The 14,610-nt window shown below is 40.5% G+C and overlaps 1 protein-coding gene across 6 annotated transcripts in view; it reads left to right on the top strand.

The window, feature by feature from the left end:
* LTBP1 (latent transforming growth factor beta binding protein 1) overlaps positions 1-14,610 on the top strand; it is a 479,251-nt gene that overhangs the window by 91,503 nt on the left and 373,138 nt on the right. For all 6 annotated transcript variants that reach the window (XM_033176072.1, XM_033176071.1, XM_033176068.1 and 3 more), the window contains exon 3: positions 8,363-8,660. In XM_033176072.1, coding sequence (XP_033031963.1) covers positions 8,363-8,660 — 298 coding nt within the window. The remainder of the gene's footprint in view (positions 1-8,362; positions 8,661-14,610) is intronic.

The following is a 14,610-nucleotide window of genomic DNA, read 5'->3' as shown; positions in this document are numbered from 1 at the left end:
AGGTGGCGGGCGCCTGTAGTCCCAGCTACTCAGGAGGCTGAGGCAGGAGAATGGCGTAAACCCGGGAGGCGGAGCTTGCAGTGAGCTGAGATCCGGCCACTGCACTCCAGCCTGGGCGACAGAGCAAGACTCCGTCTCAACAACAACAACAACAACAACAACAAAAAAAAAAAAAATGTATTGTATTCCTTTGAATGAACTCTAAAGATATCAGTTATAACAATATATGTGCATAATAGTTTACAGTCCGTAACATCCAAGATTTGTCAAAAATGTGTACTCATGATACATATATACTAGCATGAATGCACAAAGTAAAATTATACTATTAGAGAAAGTGCTTAAGGAATGAATGACAGTGAATAATGAAATAACATGTGTTTTAATTCACATTATCAACGCTTTAAAAGCTGGTAGTATCACTTTATAGTTATAATTTTGAATGGCTGTTAATACCATATTCTACTCAACCTTTATGGTTCTATTACATTTTCTTCTCGGAACAAATAGCACTGCTGTGGACACCTGGATACATGTATGCCCAGTTATTTCCTTTTTTGATTATTAAAATAAATTTCTAAAAATGAGGCTACTGAAATATTTGAAACATTGTTCAACTGCTTTCTAAAAGGCTTGTACCATATTCCTTACCTCCTTTGTAGCACTTAGTACTAATATTTATATTTTCTAAAAAATTAGCCATGATGTATCTCCTTGTTTTAGTGTTCATTTCTTTTGAGGACTTTGTTAATTTGAACATTACCCTACAAGTTTATTTGCTAATTGCATTTCCCTTTGTCTTAATTATGTATTTCTCTTCTTTTTTCATTTTTTGATTTTGGTCTTCCTTTGTTAAAGGCAACTTTTATTAATTTTTTTATATAATAGCATTTTCAGAAAATATTTTTTTCTGGGTTATTCCCTTTTGCTATTTTAATTAATGTTAAACGCTTATATACTCTAAACTGTAGATAGATATTTTAACATTTTCTTTTATTTTCATTGAATGCCTATAATTTAAAAAAAATCATAAATGGCAGTAATAAGATCAGAAACAATCCAGGAAAACTGCTGGTTGTTTTGTATTACATGACTTGTGATTTAATTATGTTATATTCTGTGAGTGCTTTTACAACTATTGACGGTATTGGGAAGAGTGTGTTTGGCCCCAGCTGACCACCTATTTTAAATTACATCACCTGATTAACAATCACTCCTGCTGAGCTTAGGTTTAGAAAACTTCAAGCTACTAGAACACGGCTCTTGGGGAACTGGGAATTCTGGGTCTGTATACTTGACGTAAAGGCATTAAACTCCCGAATGAAACATGAGATTCTGTACCCAGCCTTTGTGACTTGTAGTCCATTTAATTTTTGCTATGCTCAACTATCTGGTTGGTGAAATTGTTACTTGTAAGATTAGAAAAGGAAATAGGGTAGGAAAAGAGTGTGGAAAGAATGCTTGTGTGACTTGACAGTCTGACTCAGAGGGAAGACAGAGAACAATGAAAGCAAACACCCATCCCTCACAGGTTTCAAATAGATTTCATAAGAATGAAAGACCTGTAAAGATTGATTAAATATATTGGTGACTGATGGGCATGGTTCACATATTTAGGAAGTTGCGTTATGTGGAATTCTTCCTTATTCCAGAAGACTGGATAGAAAAGGCATTGGGATGTTTATGCTAATTTTTTTTTTCTCTGTAGGGATTTTGGAGGAGGCTGACCCAAAGACATTTACAATGAAACGACAGCATTTATTTGGGTTTGGTACAAGGAGCAAGCAGACAGAGTAGACTAAAATGTGTGACCTCATGCTATATTTCTTGTGATCTGATATCACTTAGTGTTATTGAATAACTTCAAAGGGCAGCTGGGAATTACTGTGAAGACACACACAGCAAAGCAATTTCTCACCTGCTGTCTCTGATCACAGAAGACACAGTTAGACTCACATTTCTCCCCAGGACACATGTGGTAGACATGCTGCAACTTGTTTGGAGAGAAAGGCAAGGACAGAGAGTCACACTGTTTGCACTGTGTGGGCTGAGACAAGTTTTAAATATAACTAAGGGTTACTTTTTTAGAATTAAAAGTAGTAGAAGCTGAGCTTCGGGGCATGGGTTACTTCCTAAAAATACAATCACTGAACTTTTAAAGAACTCTAGGATCAGCTTGTCAAACTGGAGTAGATACAAATGTGAAAGACATCTGAGACTCTTTAGTACTTGGCGCACAGATTGAGAATTAACTCAATTTTGACTGTTTCAAATGATGAAAGTAGTTTCAGAAGACCAACCTGGTAGCCAGGATGGAGTAGGGTTTTGTTGCTTAACCTGCTCACCTAGATCTTGATGTCAGTGGGCTTTCTGCAAGCCCAGTATCTGAGTTCATCGCTGTCTTGGGGGCAGTTTTGGCCACTTTTTTTTTTTTTTTTTTTAAGAGATGGGGTCTTGCTGTGTTTCACCGGCTGGGCTCAATCTCCTAAGTGCCTTCAATAACCTCCTAAATGTTATGCCCCTTGTAATATTCTCTTCTCTTTGACCTTGACCAGTTTGCCTCACTGTCACTACAACACATTGGATCTGGCTTCTGAACCTGTTTCTATCTGTAACTATAACATAAGGTTAAATGTCGCTGCAGACTTTGTGTATTTGCAGAGTTTACTTGAATTTAATTTTGATGGAAAAACATCTGCTTTAAAGGATTGGTGACTGCTTGATTGAGTAAATTGCAAATCAAGTCTGGAAGTGTAGATGTTATCATGTAATGAATTAAGAGACCATCAGCTGTCTTTCCTTTATAGACATCCTTAAATCCCAGCATCATTTGGAAAGTAGTGGCTCTATGTTTATATCAGTCAGTCAACCAAGTTTAGGCTCCTATCCCAGGCTACAGAAAGTTCTGCATAAGCCACTTAACTGACCTCACAGCTTATAACCTAGTTGGCAAATAGGAGAGAACTGTAAGAAGTTGACTAGTATGTGGAATGCGAATGATGACAGTGGACAAGAGCCAGATGGTACAAAGGTCGTGGTAGGGGTGGGTGGGTGGTTCTGTCAGTCACTTCTCACACTGCTGTAAAGAAATGCCTGAGACTGGGCAATTTATAAAGAAAAGAGGTATAACTGGCTCATGGTTCTGCAGGCTGTACAGGAAGCATGGCAGCTTGTGCTTCTGGGGAGGCCTCAGGAAACTTCCAATCGGGGCAGGAGGCAAAGGGGGAGCAAGGCACATCACGTGACTGGAGGCGGAGAAAGAGAGAGGGTGGGGAGGTGCCACACACTTTTGAACAACCAGATCTCAGAACCACCCACTCATTCACTATTGTGAGAACAGCATGGATGGGATGGTGCTAACCCATTAATGAAAACTCTGCCCCATAGTCCAGTCATCTCCCACCAGGCCCCACCTCCAACTCTGGGGATTATAATTCAGCAGGAGCTTTGGTAGGACTCATACCAAACCCCATCAGTGGACATTTGGGAGAGACTTCATAGAGAAGGGTGGGCTTGAAGCACTGGAGGTTTTCACTGTGCTCATTGGATTGAGGGGCATGTGTTCCTGCATAGGGCTTCCTCTGGGCAGAGACAAAGAGGTGGGAATCCCAGAGGATGGGTGAGCTTCTGCAGGGGTAGAACAGTGAGAAGCGAGGGTGGAAAAGGGGGTTTGGGTTACATGTAGATGGCCTTAACATTTACATCCATGGTCAGCTAAAATGTGTGGAAAGTTTTTGAATGAAAGGGAAAAAAATGATTCAAAGAGTAGCATTTTAGAAGACTAGTCTGTCTGCAAGCGTGGATTAGGATTTTGTTCCTAACCTACTACTTTTCAGACTTGGCTGTATGTTTCAGTCACCTGGGGGGTTAAAAAAGTACTGAAGCCTGGAGCCCTCCCCCTACTCCCAAAGGTTCTGATTTAATCTGTTTGGAGTTAGGCCTGGGTTTTGGGTGTTTTAAAAGCTCCCCAGGTGATTCTAATGTGCAGCTGAGCCTGAGAACCACCACCCAACTCACTGATAAGATCTTGATGTAACCTCCACTCAGCCTCCACTCATTGAGCTGAACCACAGCACAGTGCCGGCCAGGAAAAAGCAGGATCAACTGATGGGAAAAAAAAAAAAAAATTAAAAAGTACTTCTGGCTGACTGGGGGCAGTGGCTCATGCCTGCAATCTTAGCACTTTGGGAGGCTGAAGCGGGCGGATCACCTGAGGTCGGGAGTTCGAGACCTGCCTGGCCAACATGGTGAAACCCTGTCTCTATTAAAAATACAAAAATTAACTGGGTGTGCATGCCTGTAATCCCAGCTACTTGGGAGGCGGAGGTAGGAGAATCGCTTGAGCCTGAGAGGTGGAAGTTGCAGTGAGCCAAGATTGCGCCACTGCATTCCAGCTTGGGTGACAGAGTAAGACTGTGTCTCAAATAAATAAATAAATAAATAAAATAAAAATAAAAGGTACTCCTGTGACAATATTTATAATATTCCACATAGTCCAACACCTTAGTTATAATAACAGTTTTCACATAAATGCTATGAATTTTTGCATTGGCCATGAAGTAGATGGGGACAAATGTGTAGACTTTTGGAAACGTATGGACATGGAAAATGTGTCCAAAATTTGCAATAAAAATGGCAGGATAAAACAAACACTTTTATCGTAGCCAAGAATTCAATTGCCTAAAAGCAATTATAGCGTGAAACACTAAACTTGCAAGTATAAAAATATAAGTCCTCAGAAACTTGCTGCTGGAAGGCCTCAGTTTCCAAATGCTGTATGTCGGTGATTCTCAAACCTGAGTGTGCACTGATGTCACCTGGAGGACAGTCACTGATTGCTGGGCTCCAGTTTCAGATTTAGCAGGCGTAGGGCATCCCAAGGATATATAGTTTCAAATTTTTCCCAGGTGATACTGCTGGCCTGGGCACCATACTGTGAGAACCACCGGTGCTTGCTGCCATGTAAGAACCACTACTGCATGGGTTCAAATATTGTAGGAAAAACATCTTGATAAATGTGATAGAAGGACATAAGTTTTGCTTTTTATGTCAGATGAGGGGCTTCTTTTGGGAGTTAGAGAATCTGTCCTCCTCCAGTTCAAGCCAGCCCCTCCTCATCTGCATGCTCTAGGGGTTACCTGTCTGAGTCTAGGTAGGGTAGGTAGAAGAGAAAATTGTCTTTTCGTTCTCCTAATTGTCCTTTTAAAATTTACTACAAAGGGTGGTATTATATATAGCCATAATATTATATAACATGTTCTTTATTTTTCTTCCAGTAGAAAATATTTGTAAGTTCAAAGCATTTTTTAAAATCTTTTATGACTGTCTCCCCACCCCCCTTACCTGACAACATGAAAAATTTGAAGAGTTAAAAAAATTGCTAACCATCCATGTCTTCCTTAGAACAGGTTCTTGCGGCTCATTCTTGGTGGTATGTTTGAGGATGTCAGTCCTTGGCCTCCACCTAGGTGCCAGCTTTTGCATCAAACAGCCTTCCTGGTAGAAGAGACATTTGCAGTGCACCTTGGGAGGGAGGAGAAGCGGAAATCATTCTCAGATGTTAGAAAGAAACATGTTTCTAATTGAAAGCGTGACGAGAGGGCACACATGAAAGTGCCTGGGTGGTGAGCTCAGGCCGAGGCACAGCTTTGAAAGCCCTGCTCAGTCCTTGCTGTGGTCACTTCTGTTCTCGTGGGTGGATCCCATTCCCATTTCTGTGACATTCCGGAAATAACCATGGCTGAGCAGGGACCCAAGACAGCATCTCAGATATAGCAACAAAGTTTGCTCAGTTGGGTCAGGAAAACTCTGATACGTTAGAATCCCGAATTCTAGAAACATAGAGCTTTTGAATTAGGATTCTAGAAGCACAGTGTGGGAACAGCCTTTATTCTCATATTGTGGGGACCATTTTAGGACAAATCGCTGCTGCCCTCCTCATAACCCCCAAACACACACAAGTGCAGAGGCCAAGGTTAAGTGACTTACTCCAAGGTCACCTAGGGAACTGGCTCCATTTTTTTTTTTTTTTTTTAAAGAATCCTTCCCAACTTTTTGAAAATTTCTCAGCTTGGTATTCTGACACCCAAGGGCCATTTTAGAAAAATCATTACGTGCTGTAATGAATAGGCATCATATTGTAGAAAGATGGGAAAAGTATTTTCTCTCTTTTATAGAAAATCAATAGGTTTCAAGGCTTTTAGGTCTTGGTCTTTTGGATCTTCATAACTGAGTCTCCTATTGTTTGTTTTGCTTGTCAATTTTGTAATTGCTTTGTGGACTGAAGTTTGTATTGAACTTTATGGGAGACTTGATAGTGTGTTCTGCCTCAGGACCAACAGTTTATGTAAAAGGTGAGATGACAGCAACAGGGCAGCATAATAAATGTATTTGAACAAATAAAGAAGGGACTGAAGGAATCATGGCCATAGGCCTATGACATTACATAATAAAACTTAAGTCAGTAGCATCTACACTTCTTTTTCTTTCTTTCTTTCTTTTTTTTTTTTGAGACAGAGTTTCCCTCTGTCATCCAGGCTGCAGTGCGTGACACCATCTCGGATCACTGCAACCTCTGCCCCTCGGGTTCAAGCGATTCTCCTACCTCAGTCTTCCAAGAACTAGGATTACAGGCACCCGCCACCATACTTGGCTAATTTTTGTATTTTTAGTACAGATGAGGTTTCACCATTTTGACCAGGCTGGTCTTGAACTACTGACCTCAAGTGATCTGCCCGGCTCCACCTCCCAAAGTGCTAGGATTACAGGCGTGAGCCACTGTGGCCAGCCAGTAGCATCTAAACTTCTAAGGGATCTTGCCTATCATAAAACCTACTTACTCTACCAATGACCCACAGCCCTGATAACTTTTTTTAAAAATTTTTTGAGACTGGGTTACATTCTGTTGCTCAGGCTGGAGTGTAGTGCCGTGATCATGGTTGCTGCAGCCTCGAGAGCCTCCTGAGTAGCTGGGATTACAGGTGCATGCCATCGTGCCCAGCTAATTATTTTTATTTTATTTTATTTTTTGGTAGAGACAGAGTCTCACTGTGTTGCCCAGGCTAATCTCAAACTCCTGGGCTCAAGTGATCCTCCCACCATGACCTCCTAAAGTGATGGGCTTACAGGCGTGAGCCACTGTGCCTGGCCTGATAGCTTTAAAACTCTGCTTGGTCATCAGTGTGGCGATTCAGCGTACATACATCCTTGCAAATAGGGGATGAAGAAGTTGTTTCTTTTTGGTTGCCTTTCATTATTAAATTAGGGATGGTGCATAGCACGCTGGATTTTTATACAAACTAGCAGGTGTATTTTGGGTGACTCTCAACTTCCCTGCCCTTGGTTTTCTCGTTTTCTCATATGTCAAAGAGTTGATTGGACTAAATTTCTGACACAGTCTCTGGAAGTTCTGATAGCCTATACAACATGAGATCTGTAGGAGAGTACTTTTTGGGGTTGGGGATTGGACTGGACCTTTGTTTTTTGCCAACTCTTGGCAAAAAATTTAGGCTTAAAAAATTTTAAATTAAATTTTAAGCTAAATGTATATTTAAATTTAAGCCGCAGAGCATAACTTTAAAATAATGGCAGAGCATTTTCTTACGATTTTTCCTGGATTTTCTGATGCATTTCTGGGACGCAGACACAGTAAAGTGGTTAAGAATGATAGCTTTGGAGCTGGCTCACTTGGTTTCCAATTCCCGCTCTTCTAATTAGTCATAATTATGTGACGTTTAACAAATCACTTAATCTCTGTTTCTGTTTTTTCATCTGTAAAGTGGGCACAATAGGCCGGGCGCGGTGGCTCAAGCCTGTAATCCCAGCACTTTGGGAGGCCGAGACGGGCGGATCACGAGGTCAGGAGATCGAGACCATCCTGGCTAACACGGTGAAACCCCGTCTCTACTAAAAAAAAATACAAAAAAATTCGCCGGGCGAGGTGGCGGCGCCTGTAGTCCCAGCTACTCGGGAGGCTTGAGGCAGGAGAATGGCCTGAACCTGGGAGGCGGAGCTTGCAGTGAGCTGAGATCCGGCCACTGCACTCCAGCCTGGGCGGTAGAGCGAGACTCCCGTCTCAAAAAAAAAAAAAAAAAAAAAAGTGGGCACAATAAAATATCTACAAAACATGTTGCTGGAAATTAAATTTGTTTATATATGTTTAAAAAAGTGCCTGTCACATAGGAAGCCATTAATATTAGTTCTTCTCCCCCTCCTCCACCCAACCCCCTCCCCTTCCTCCTTATGAGTGCTCTTGTAGATTTTTATTGGAGATCAAACAACCTGATGCTACTGTTAACCCTTTGGAAAAATTAGAAAGTCTACAATGTTCTTCAAAGCTGTGCCTTCTGTTGTTTTTCTGCAGCTAGCTGTGTTCCGCCATGTCAGAATGGAGGGATGTGTCTCCGGCCTCAACTGTGTGTGTGTAAACCAGGGACCAAAGGCAAAGCCTGTGAAACAATAGCTGCCCAGGATACCTCATCGCCAGTCTTTGGAGGACAGAGTCCTGGGGCTGCCTCCTCCTGGGGCCCGCCTGAGCAGGCAGCAAAGCATACTTCATCTAAGAAGGCAGACACTCTACCAAGAGTCAGCCCTGTGGCCCAGATGACCTTGACCCTCAAGCCGAAGCCTTCAGTGGGACTCCCCCAGCAGATACATTCTCAGTGAGTGTTTTGAAATTTTGTTTAGCTAAGGATCATCTTAATTACTCTCTTAGATACATTGCTTTAAATCACTGTCCCTTTCCTGCACAATTTGCAGAAATCACTTGGATAGTAATGTCTTTCTTTCCTTTCTTAAGGCTTTACACATTAGGCTTACACATGGAGTCTCTTAAAAATATTTGATATGTGTGTTTAGCCTCTGCGGGAAAATTTACCGTAAGTACAACCCAAGGCAACCGTGAGGATTATAGGGATCAAGATTGGAAGGGAATGATAAAGATAGTTATTTGTGATAAAGTTGTTAGTTTAAAAATTCTGTTTTTGAGGGGGGAGCCATTTTATAGAGTTTTGAAATAATTAAAAAACAAACAGTGTTATTTTTAAAGTTATCTGGAAAAGGTAAGAACTCAGCTTGCACAGAGAAACTACTCAAATGAAAGGGAGTCCTTGCAAAGAATTTCTCAACCTCAGTAGCAGGTTAAGTGTACCTTCTGTTAACACCATGTTTATCTCCCAGTTGCCGTGTGGGTCCATTTTTGGTGAATGAGCTTGTTTTCTATTTATGGGAACAAGGTTTTTTTTTTCTTAGTGTTAGGAAGTAAGTGCTATTCTGAACAAAATGAGGACTCAGAGAAGAAAGATGACTCCGTTCTCTGAGTTGCATTGCAAGCAGCCACTCAGCTGCACTGGCTTCTTAAACAAATTGTCTCCTCTTAATGAGCTATTCTATATGGATAATAAGATGCAGAATGTACTGCAACTATCACTTGTCATTTGTCTAGGAATGTAAAATACAGGAAGTTCCCAACTTAAGAATGGGCTTGGCGTAGCAGTTCATTTTTAAGTCACTTGCTTGGAATTTAGAATGCTTCTTCCCTCTGTAGAGACAGCTTCCACATGGTGATTAGGATCCAGTCAGCCCATAGAAGTTATGCAGTCTGTTACTATAGATGAAATTATCCTTATTTCTACTTCCCCTTCGAATAGACCACCTACTGTTTCTGCTGAGTGTGGTCTTTTTCATTTCTCCTCCGATTCCCTCCTCAATCTTCAATCCTCTTTTTTTTTCTGTTTTTCTTCATTTTTCTGTAATTTCTTCTTGTCTCATAATGCTTCAGTTCTATTGTGGTAGCTAGATTTAGGGGCTAGTTTGAAATGCTACTTTGCTGTTGGAAAACACATTTTGCAGCCCTCAACGAGAAGCAAAGGTAGGTATAGCTAATACTTACTAAGTGCTTACTATATGCCAGGTACTCTTCCAAATGCTTGTTGTGTATTGTTCACTTACAGTTCACAAGGACCCTATAAGGAAGGTAACATTAAACCCATTTTACAGATGAGAAGACTGAGGTACAGAGTGGTTAAGTAATTTGTTCAAGGTCCCACAGTTAGTAAGTGAAAGTATTACAATTTAAACGGAGGCAGTCAGGTTTCAGCATCCATGCCCTGAAGGAAGGAGTTGGCAAAAATTTTCTGTAAAGGGGAAGATAATAAATATTTTTAGCTTTGTGGGACATACGGTTTCTGTTGCATCTACTCAGTTCTGCCATTGTAGCACAAAAACAGCCATAGACAGTGTACGAATTAATGAGTGTGACTGTGTTCTAATAAAACTTTATTTTATGGACATTGAAATTTGAATTTCATATAAATTTCACAGTTCATGAAGTATTATTCTTTTTTTTTGATTTTTTTCTCAACCATTAAAACACATAAAAATTACCCTTACGGGCCATATGAAAGCAGGCTGTGGGCTGGATTTGGCCCATGAACTGTAGTTTGCTAACTTTTTCTCTAAAGGATAGTAGTGCTTTTTTTGTGTGTGCCAGAACATGAATATAACGATGTGTTCTTGGAACGATATAAAGCTTTGATTATATCATAGCTAGATATCTTCCTTCCAGCATTGTTTTAGATCTTAAAAACAAAAAACAATTCTGTGTTAAACTGTGCTGTGGCGATCAAGAGTCATATTACTGTGAATTGCAATTAGTTTTTTCTAGCATTATGGCTTACATAAACTGTAAAGTAATTTACAAGCAACATTATTCATCTTGAATATCACCATCCACTGTTAGAATTTGACCCTCTATGATGTATATATATGGATTGTTAGTAAGAACCATATGTCGGATGTCAGATAAAGGAACAGTCCATTTTTTCCCTTCCTTTTGGTACCCGCAGTGTAATTTAGACAAGAATGTTGTGAGTCAAAGAGGAGGTTAAGGTTTCAGCTCTGACTCAGCTTTGGTAAAATAAAGACATTAGGCAGTTTGCTTTGGAGATTTCATCTGCAGAATGAAGATGCGTTTTTATGATAGCATTGTTATAGGCATGTGTATATGGGTGTGCCTACTGGTGTGCTTTTAAGTAAAGAGAAGAGATGAGAAGAGATGGCCTTGGGTGCCATCAATCCTGATATTAATAAACTGTATAGATTGCCCCATTATCTGGTCACTGCAGAGAAGATTAAGATGTACAAGACCCAGTCCTGCTCTTACGGAGATTTGGAAATGACAAATGAGCTATACAAAGGAAGAGACACAATGAGCCCTTTGAGTAATTTAGGTTAGGACATAATCACGGTGAGTCATGTTTAATCAAATGGCCAAGGAATCACATATGATAGGTCCATTTTGGCTACTTTTGAGAAATGTTAGAATCCTTAAGTTACCTTTAAGATTGCCTTTGTTAGGGTATTTCAGGTTTTGTGTTTAACCAGTAAAGGAGATTGATTAAGCCTCCTTAAAGTATTCAACTGTATACATAAAATATGTCTAAAATGCCAAAATATTTAGTGTTACATTCCTTGTGTGGCACGTGAAGTGCGATCAGCTTGATCACTTATTCAACAAGTTTTTATGGAGCATATTTTATGTATGAGGGCACTGTTCTAGGAGCTAAGGATATGTAACACTAGGCAACTAAATAAAATGTCTGCTTTCTTGGAACTTACAGTTTAGAGAGGGAGGGGAAGTTGATAAATGACATAATTAAAATACACGTTAGATACTCATAATTGCTGTGGAGAAAATAAAACTGCAGTGGTAGATAGGGCATGCTGGGCTGGTGTGAGGTGGGGAAGAGTGAGGGGTGTGGCAGCTTTAAATAGGCTGCCAGGGAAGACCCTGCTGAGAGGCATTTCAGCAAAGGCCTGCGGTAAGGCCATGAACCCTGCAGATACGCAGGGGTGAGGCAGAGGCTTTGAGGCAGGAGTGTGCCTGAGGTGTTTGAGGAACAGCTAGTTTGGTAAAATTGTAGTGTTAAAAGCATATATTTTAGGCAGGTGGGTATAAGATGAATTGATTTTACCTTTGGCTGAATTGGTTTGAGGCAACTTGATTTAGAACCAAATACAAATGAAGTTCCTTAGGAAATCAAAAGAAAGAGCAGTTGTTTCCAGATTTTGAAGTGTTAGTACAGTGGAGTCTAGGGATGGCTCCTTAAAAAAGGTGTCTGTGAGAAGGTGGTTGAATTCGGATACATACAACTGGAGGAGAAGGGTGTATCCAGGGGAGGCAATGATGTGAGGCTAGGTAGCCTGGCATGTTAGTTTTCTTTGGCTATGTAACAAATCACCCCAAAACTTAGCAGCCTAAAATAACATGCATTTATTGACTGACAGTCTGTGTCAGGAATCCAGGGGTTGCAGCCAAGCAGTCAGCAGGGGTGGCAGTCATCTGAAGGCTCGACTGGGGCTGGGGAATCCACTGCCAAGATGGCTCACTTTCATGGTTGTTGGCAGGAGGCCTTAGCCCTGGCACTGGCTGTTGGCAGAAAGCTTCACTTCCTCTCTATGGGACCTCTCTGTAGAGCAGCCTGAGTGTCCTCACAGTGTGGCCATAAGCTTCTCCCAGAGTGAGTGATCCTAGATGAGGGAGAGCAAGGAGAAGGCCACAGTGCCTTTATGGTCTTGGTCTTAAGGATGCCACACCTTCATGTTCACCTTATTCTAATCATTGGAAGTGAGTTGCTAAGTCTAGTCCTCACTCAGAGGGAGTAGAAGTATGCTGTACTGCTTAAGTGGAGAAATATCAAGGAATTCGTGGACATATTTAAAAATGACCATATTTAGGATATGATTTAATTAGAACTTGATAAAGATGAAGATTAATGGTAATATAAGGTCATATAAAGCTCTGAAGATTGCTTGAAAACCAAGCTACTGACTAAGATGTCAACAAAACAATTCCTAAAAGACACAAAATAGATAAAAAAGTAATAGACGGAGGTCTTGTAGCTTAAAAAGCCTTAGGAAACACATTAACCAATCACAGTATTTGGATTATGTTTCTGTCCTGATTCAAACAAACTGCTAATAAAAGAAAAAGACAGGCCGGGCGCGGTGGCTCAAGCCTGTAATCCCAGCACTTTGGGAGGCCGAGATGGGTGAATCACGAGGTCAGGAGATCGAGACCATCCTGGCTAACACGGTGAAACCCTGTCTCTACTAAAAAAATACAAAAAAACCAGCCGGTGAGGTGGCGGGTGCCTTTGGTCCCAGCTACTTGGGAGGCTGAGACAGGAGAATGTTGTAAACCTGGGAGGCGGAGCTTGCAGTGAGCTGAGATCCGGCCACTGCACTCCAGCCTGGGTGACAGAGTGAGACTCCGTCTCAAAAAAAAAAGAAAAGACAAAGATAACAATGACGATTTATAGGACAATCATGAACATGCTAACATTGATTGGAAATTTGATGATATAAAGGAACTGTTGATTTTATGAGCTGTGATGATGGCATAGTTATGTTCATAAGGAGGAGAATCATGTTAAAGTATTTACAGATGAAATGATATGATCTGTGAGATTTTATTCAGAATAATCCAGTGGGTTGAGATATAGAGGTAATAAGATTGATTTGAGGTGTAATTATTGAAGCTAGATGATGGGTACATAGGGGTTTCTTACAAAATTCTTTTTATATTTGTGAAATTTTCTATAATAAAGAGTAATAAAAAGATGAAGTTTCTTATGGTCCTGAGTGTGGTCCTGAGTCTTCAAAAACCTAATGCTATGATATCTCCAAGGATGGAAGAACTTCTGGGATATTCCTTGAAGTATGCCACCTCCTAATTGACAACAGTAACAATAAAACGTAAGCTCATTCCCTTTATTTGGAGTAAAGGGAAAAAAAAATCCCATTATAAAGCTATGCCAGTAGTTAAACACTTTGGGGAGAGAGTTCAAGCTTGTTGCAGTACTGATAGTTATTACTGGGACCTTGTCTGAACTTATTAAAGGATCCAAGGAATTGGTCAGTACTCAAACGGATGATTTCCTTATACGATCTCTCAGACTGTAGGAGGGGACCTTGCTCCATATTGAACCCCCACCTCAACCCCACCAACTCTCTCCCAGCTTTCTCCTCTGCTTCCCTGTACTTACCATTGTCATGACACTTAACAACACAGTCTTTCATCTCTTTGTCCACAGAGGTACGCAGAAAGGCCCCAATCAGTGTTTGCTTAACATATGTATATATTTAGCATTTTGCCTGGAGAAAATAAGTGTTAATAATGTCTAAATCCTTGTCTGTGGATTGTTTCACGAATGCTTTTATTGCAGGAGGTACCCTTCTCTCTTGGAATAATAGTATTTGCCTTTGAAAAGCCCTGAACATTTTGCAGAGTATTTTGCATTCCTTATGGTATGTGGTCTGCCCAACAAGTCCATGAGGTAGGTGAAGGTTTTGATCCTGACTTTATGATGTGGAAAAAAAAAGGCAGTGAATGAAAGTTGAACAAAAGGAACTCACTCCAAGGATCTCAGCGCTCAATTCATGACACCTTGGGGATGGGATGAGAACTAAAAATTTGAACCAATCACTGATTTTATCGTGTTATACACATTTATTTAAACTTAAAAAGATGGATGTTAAATTGAAATTATATACAGAAAAGTACAAAAATCAAAAGTGTACAGTCCAGTGATGATCCCAAAGTGACATCAT

This window comes from Trachypithecus francoisi, unplaced genomic scaffold (genome assembly GCF_009764315.1).
Source record: "Trachypithecus francoisi isolate TF-2019V2 unplaced genomic scaffold, Tfra_2.0 Lachesis_group17, whole genome shotgun sequence".
NCBI classification, from domain to species: domain Eukaryota; kingdom Metazoa; phylum Chordata; class Mammalia; order Primates; family Cercopithecidae; genus Trachypithecus; species Trachypithecus francoisi.
Note: the sequence above shows the minus strand (reverse complement) of the source record. Positions and strands in the feature narration are given on the sequence as shown.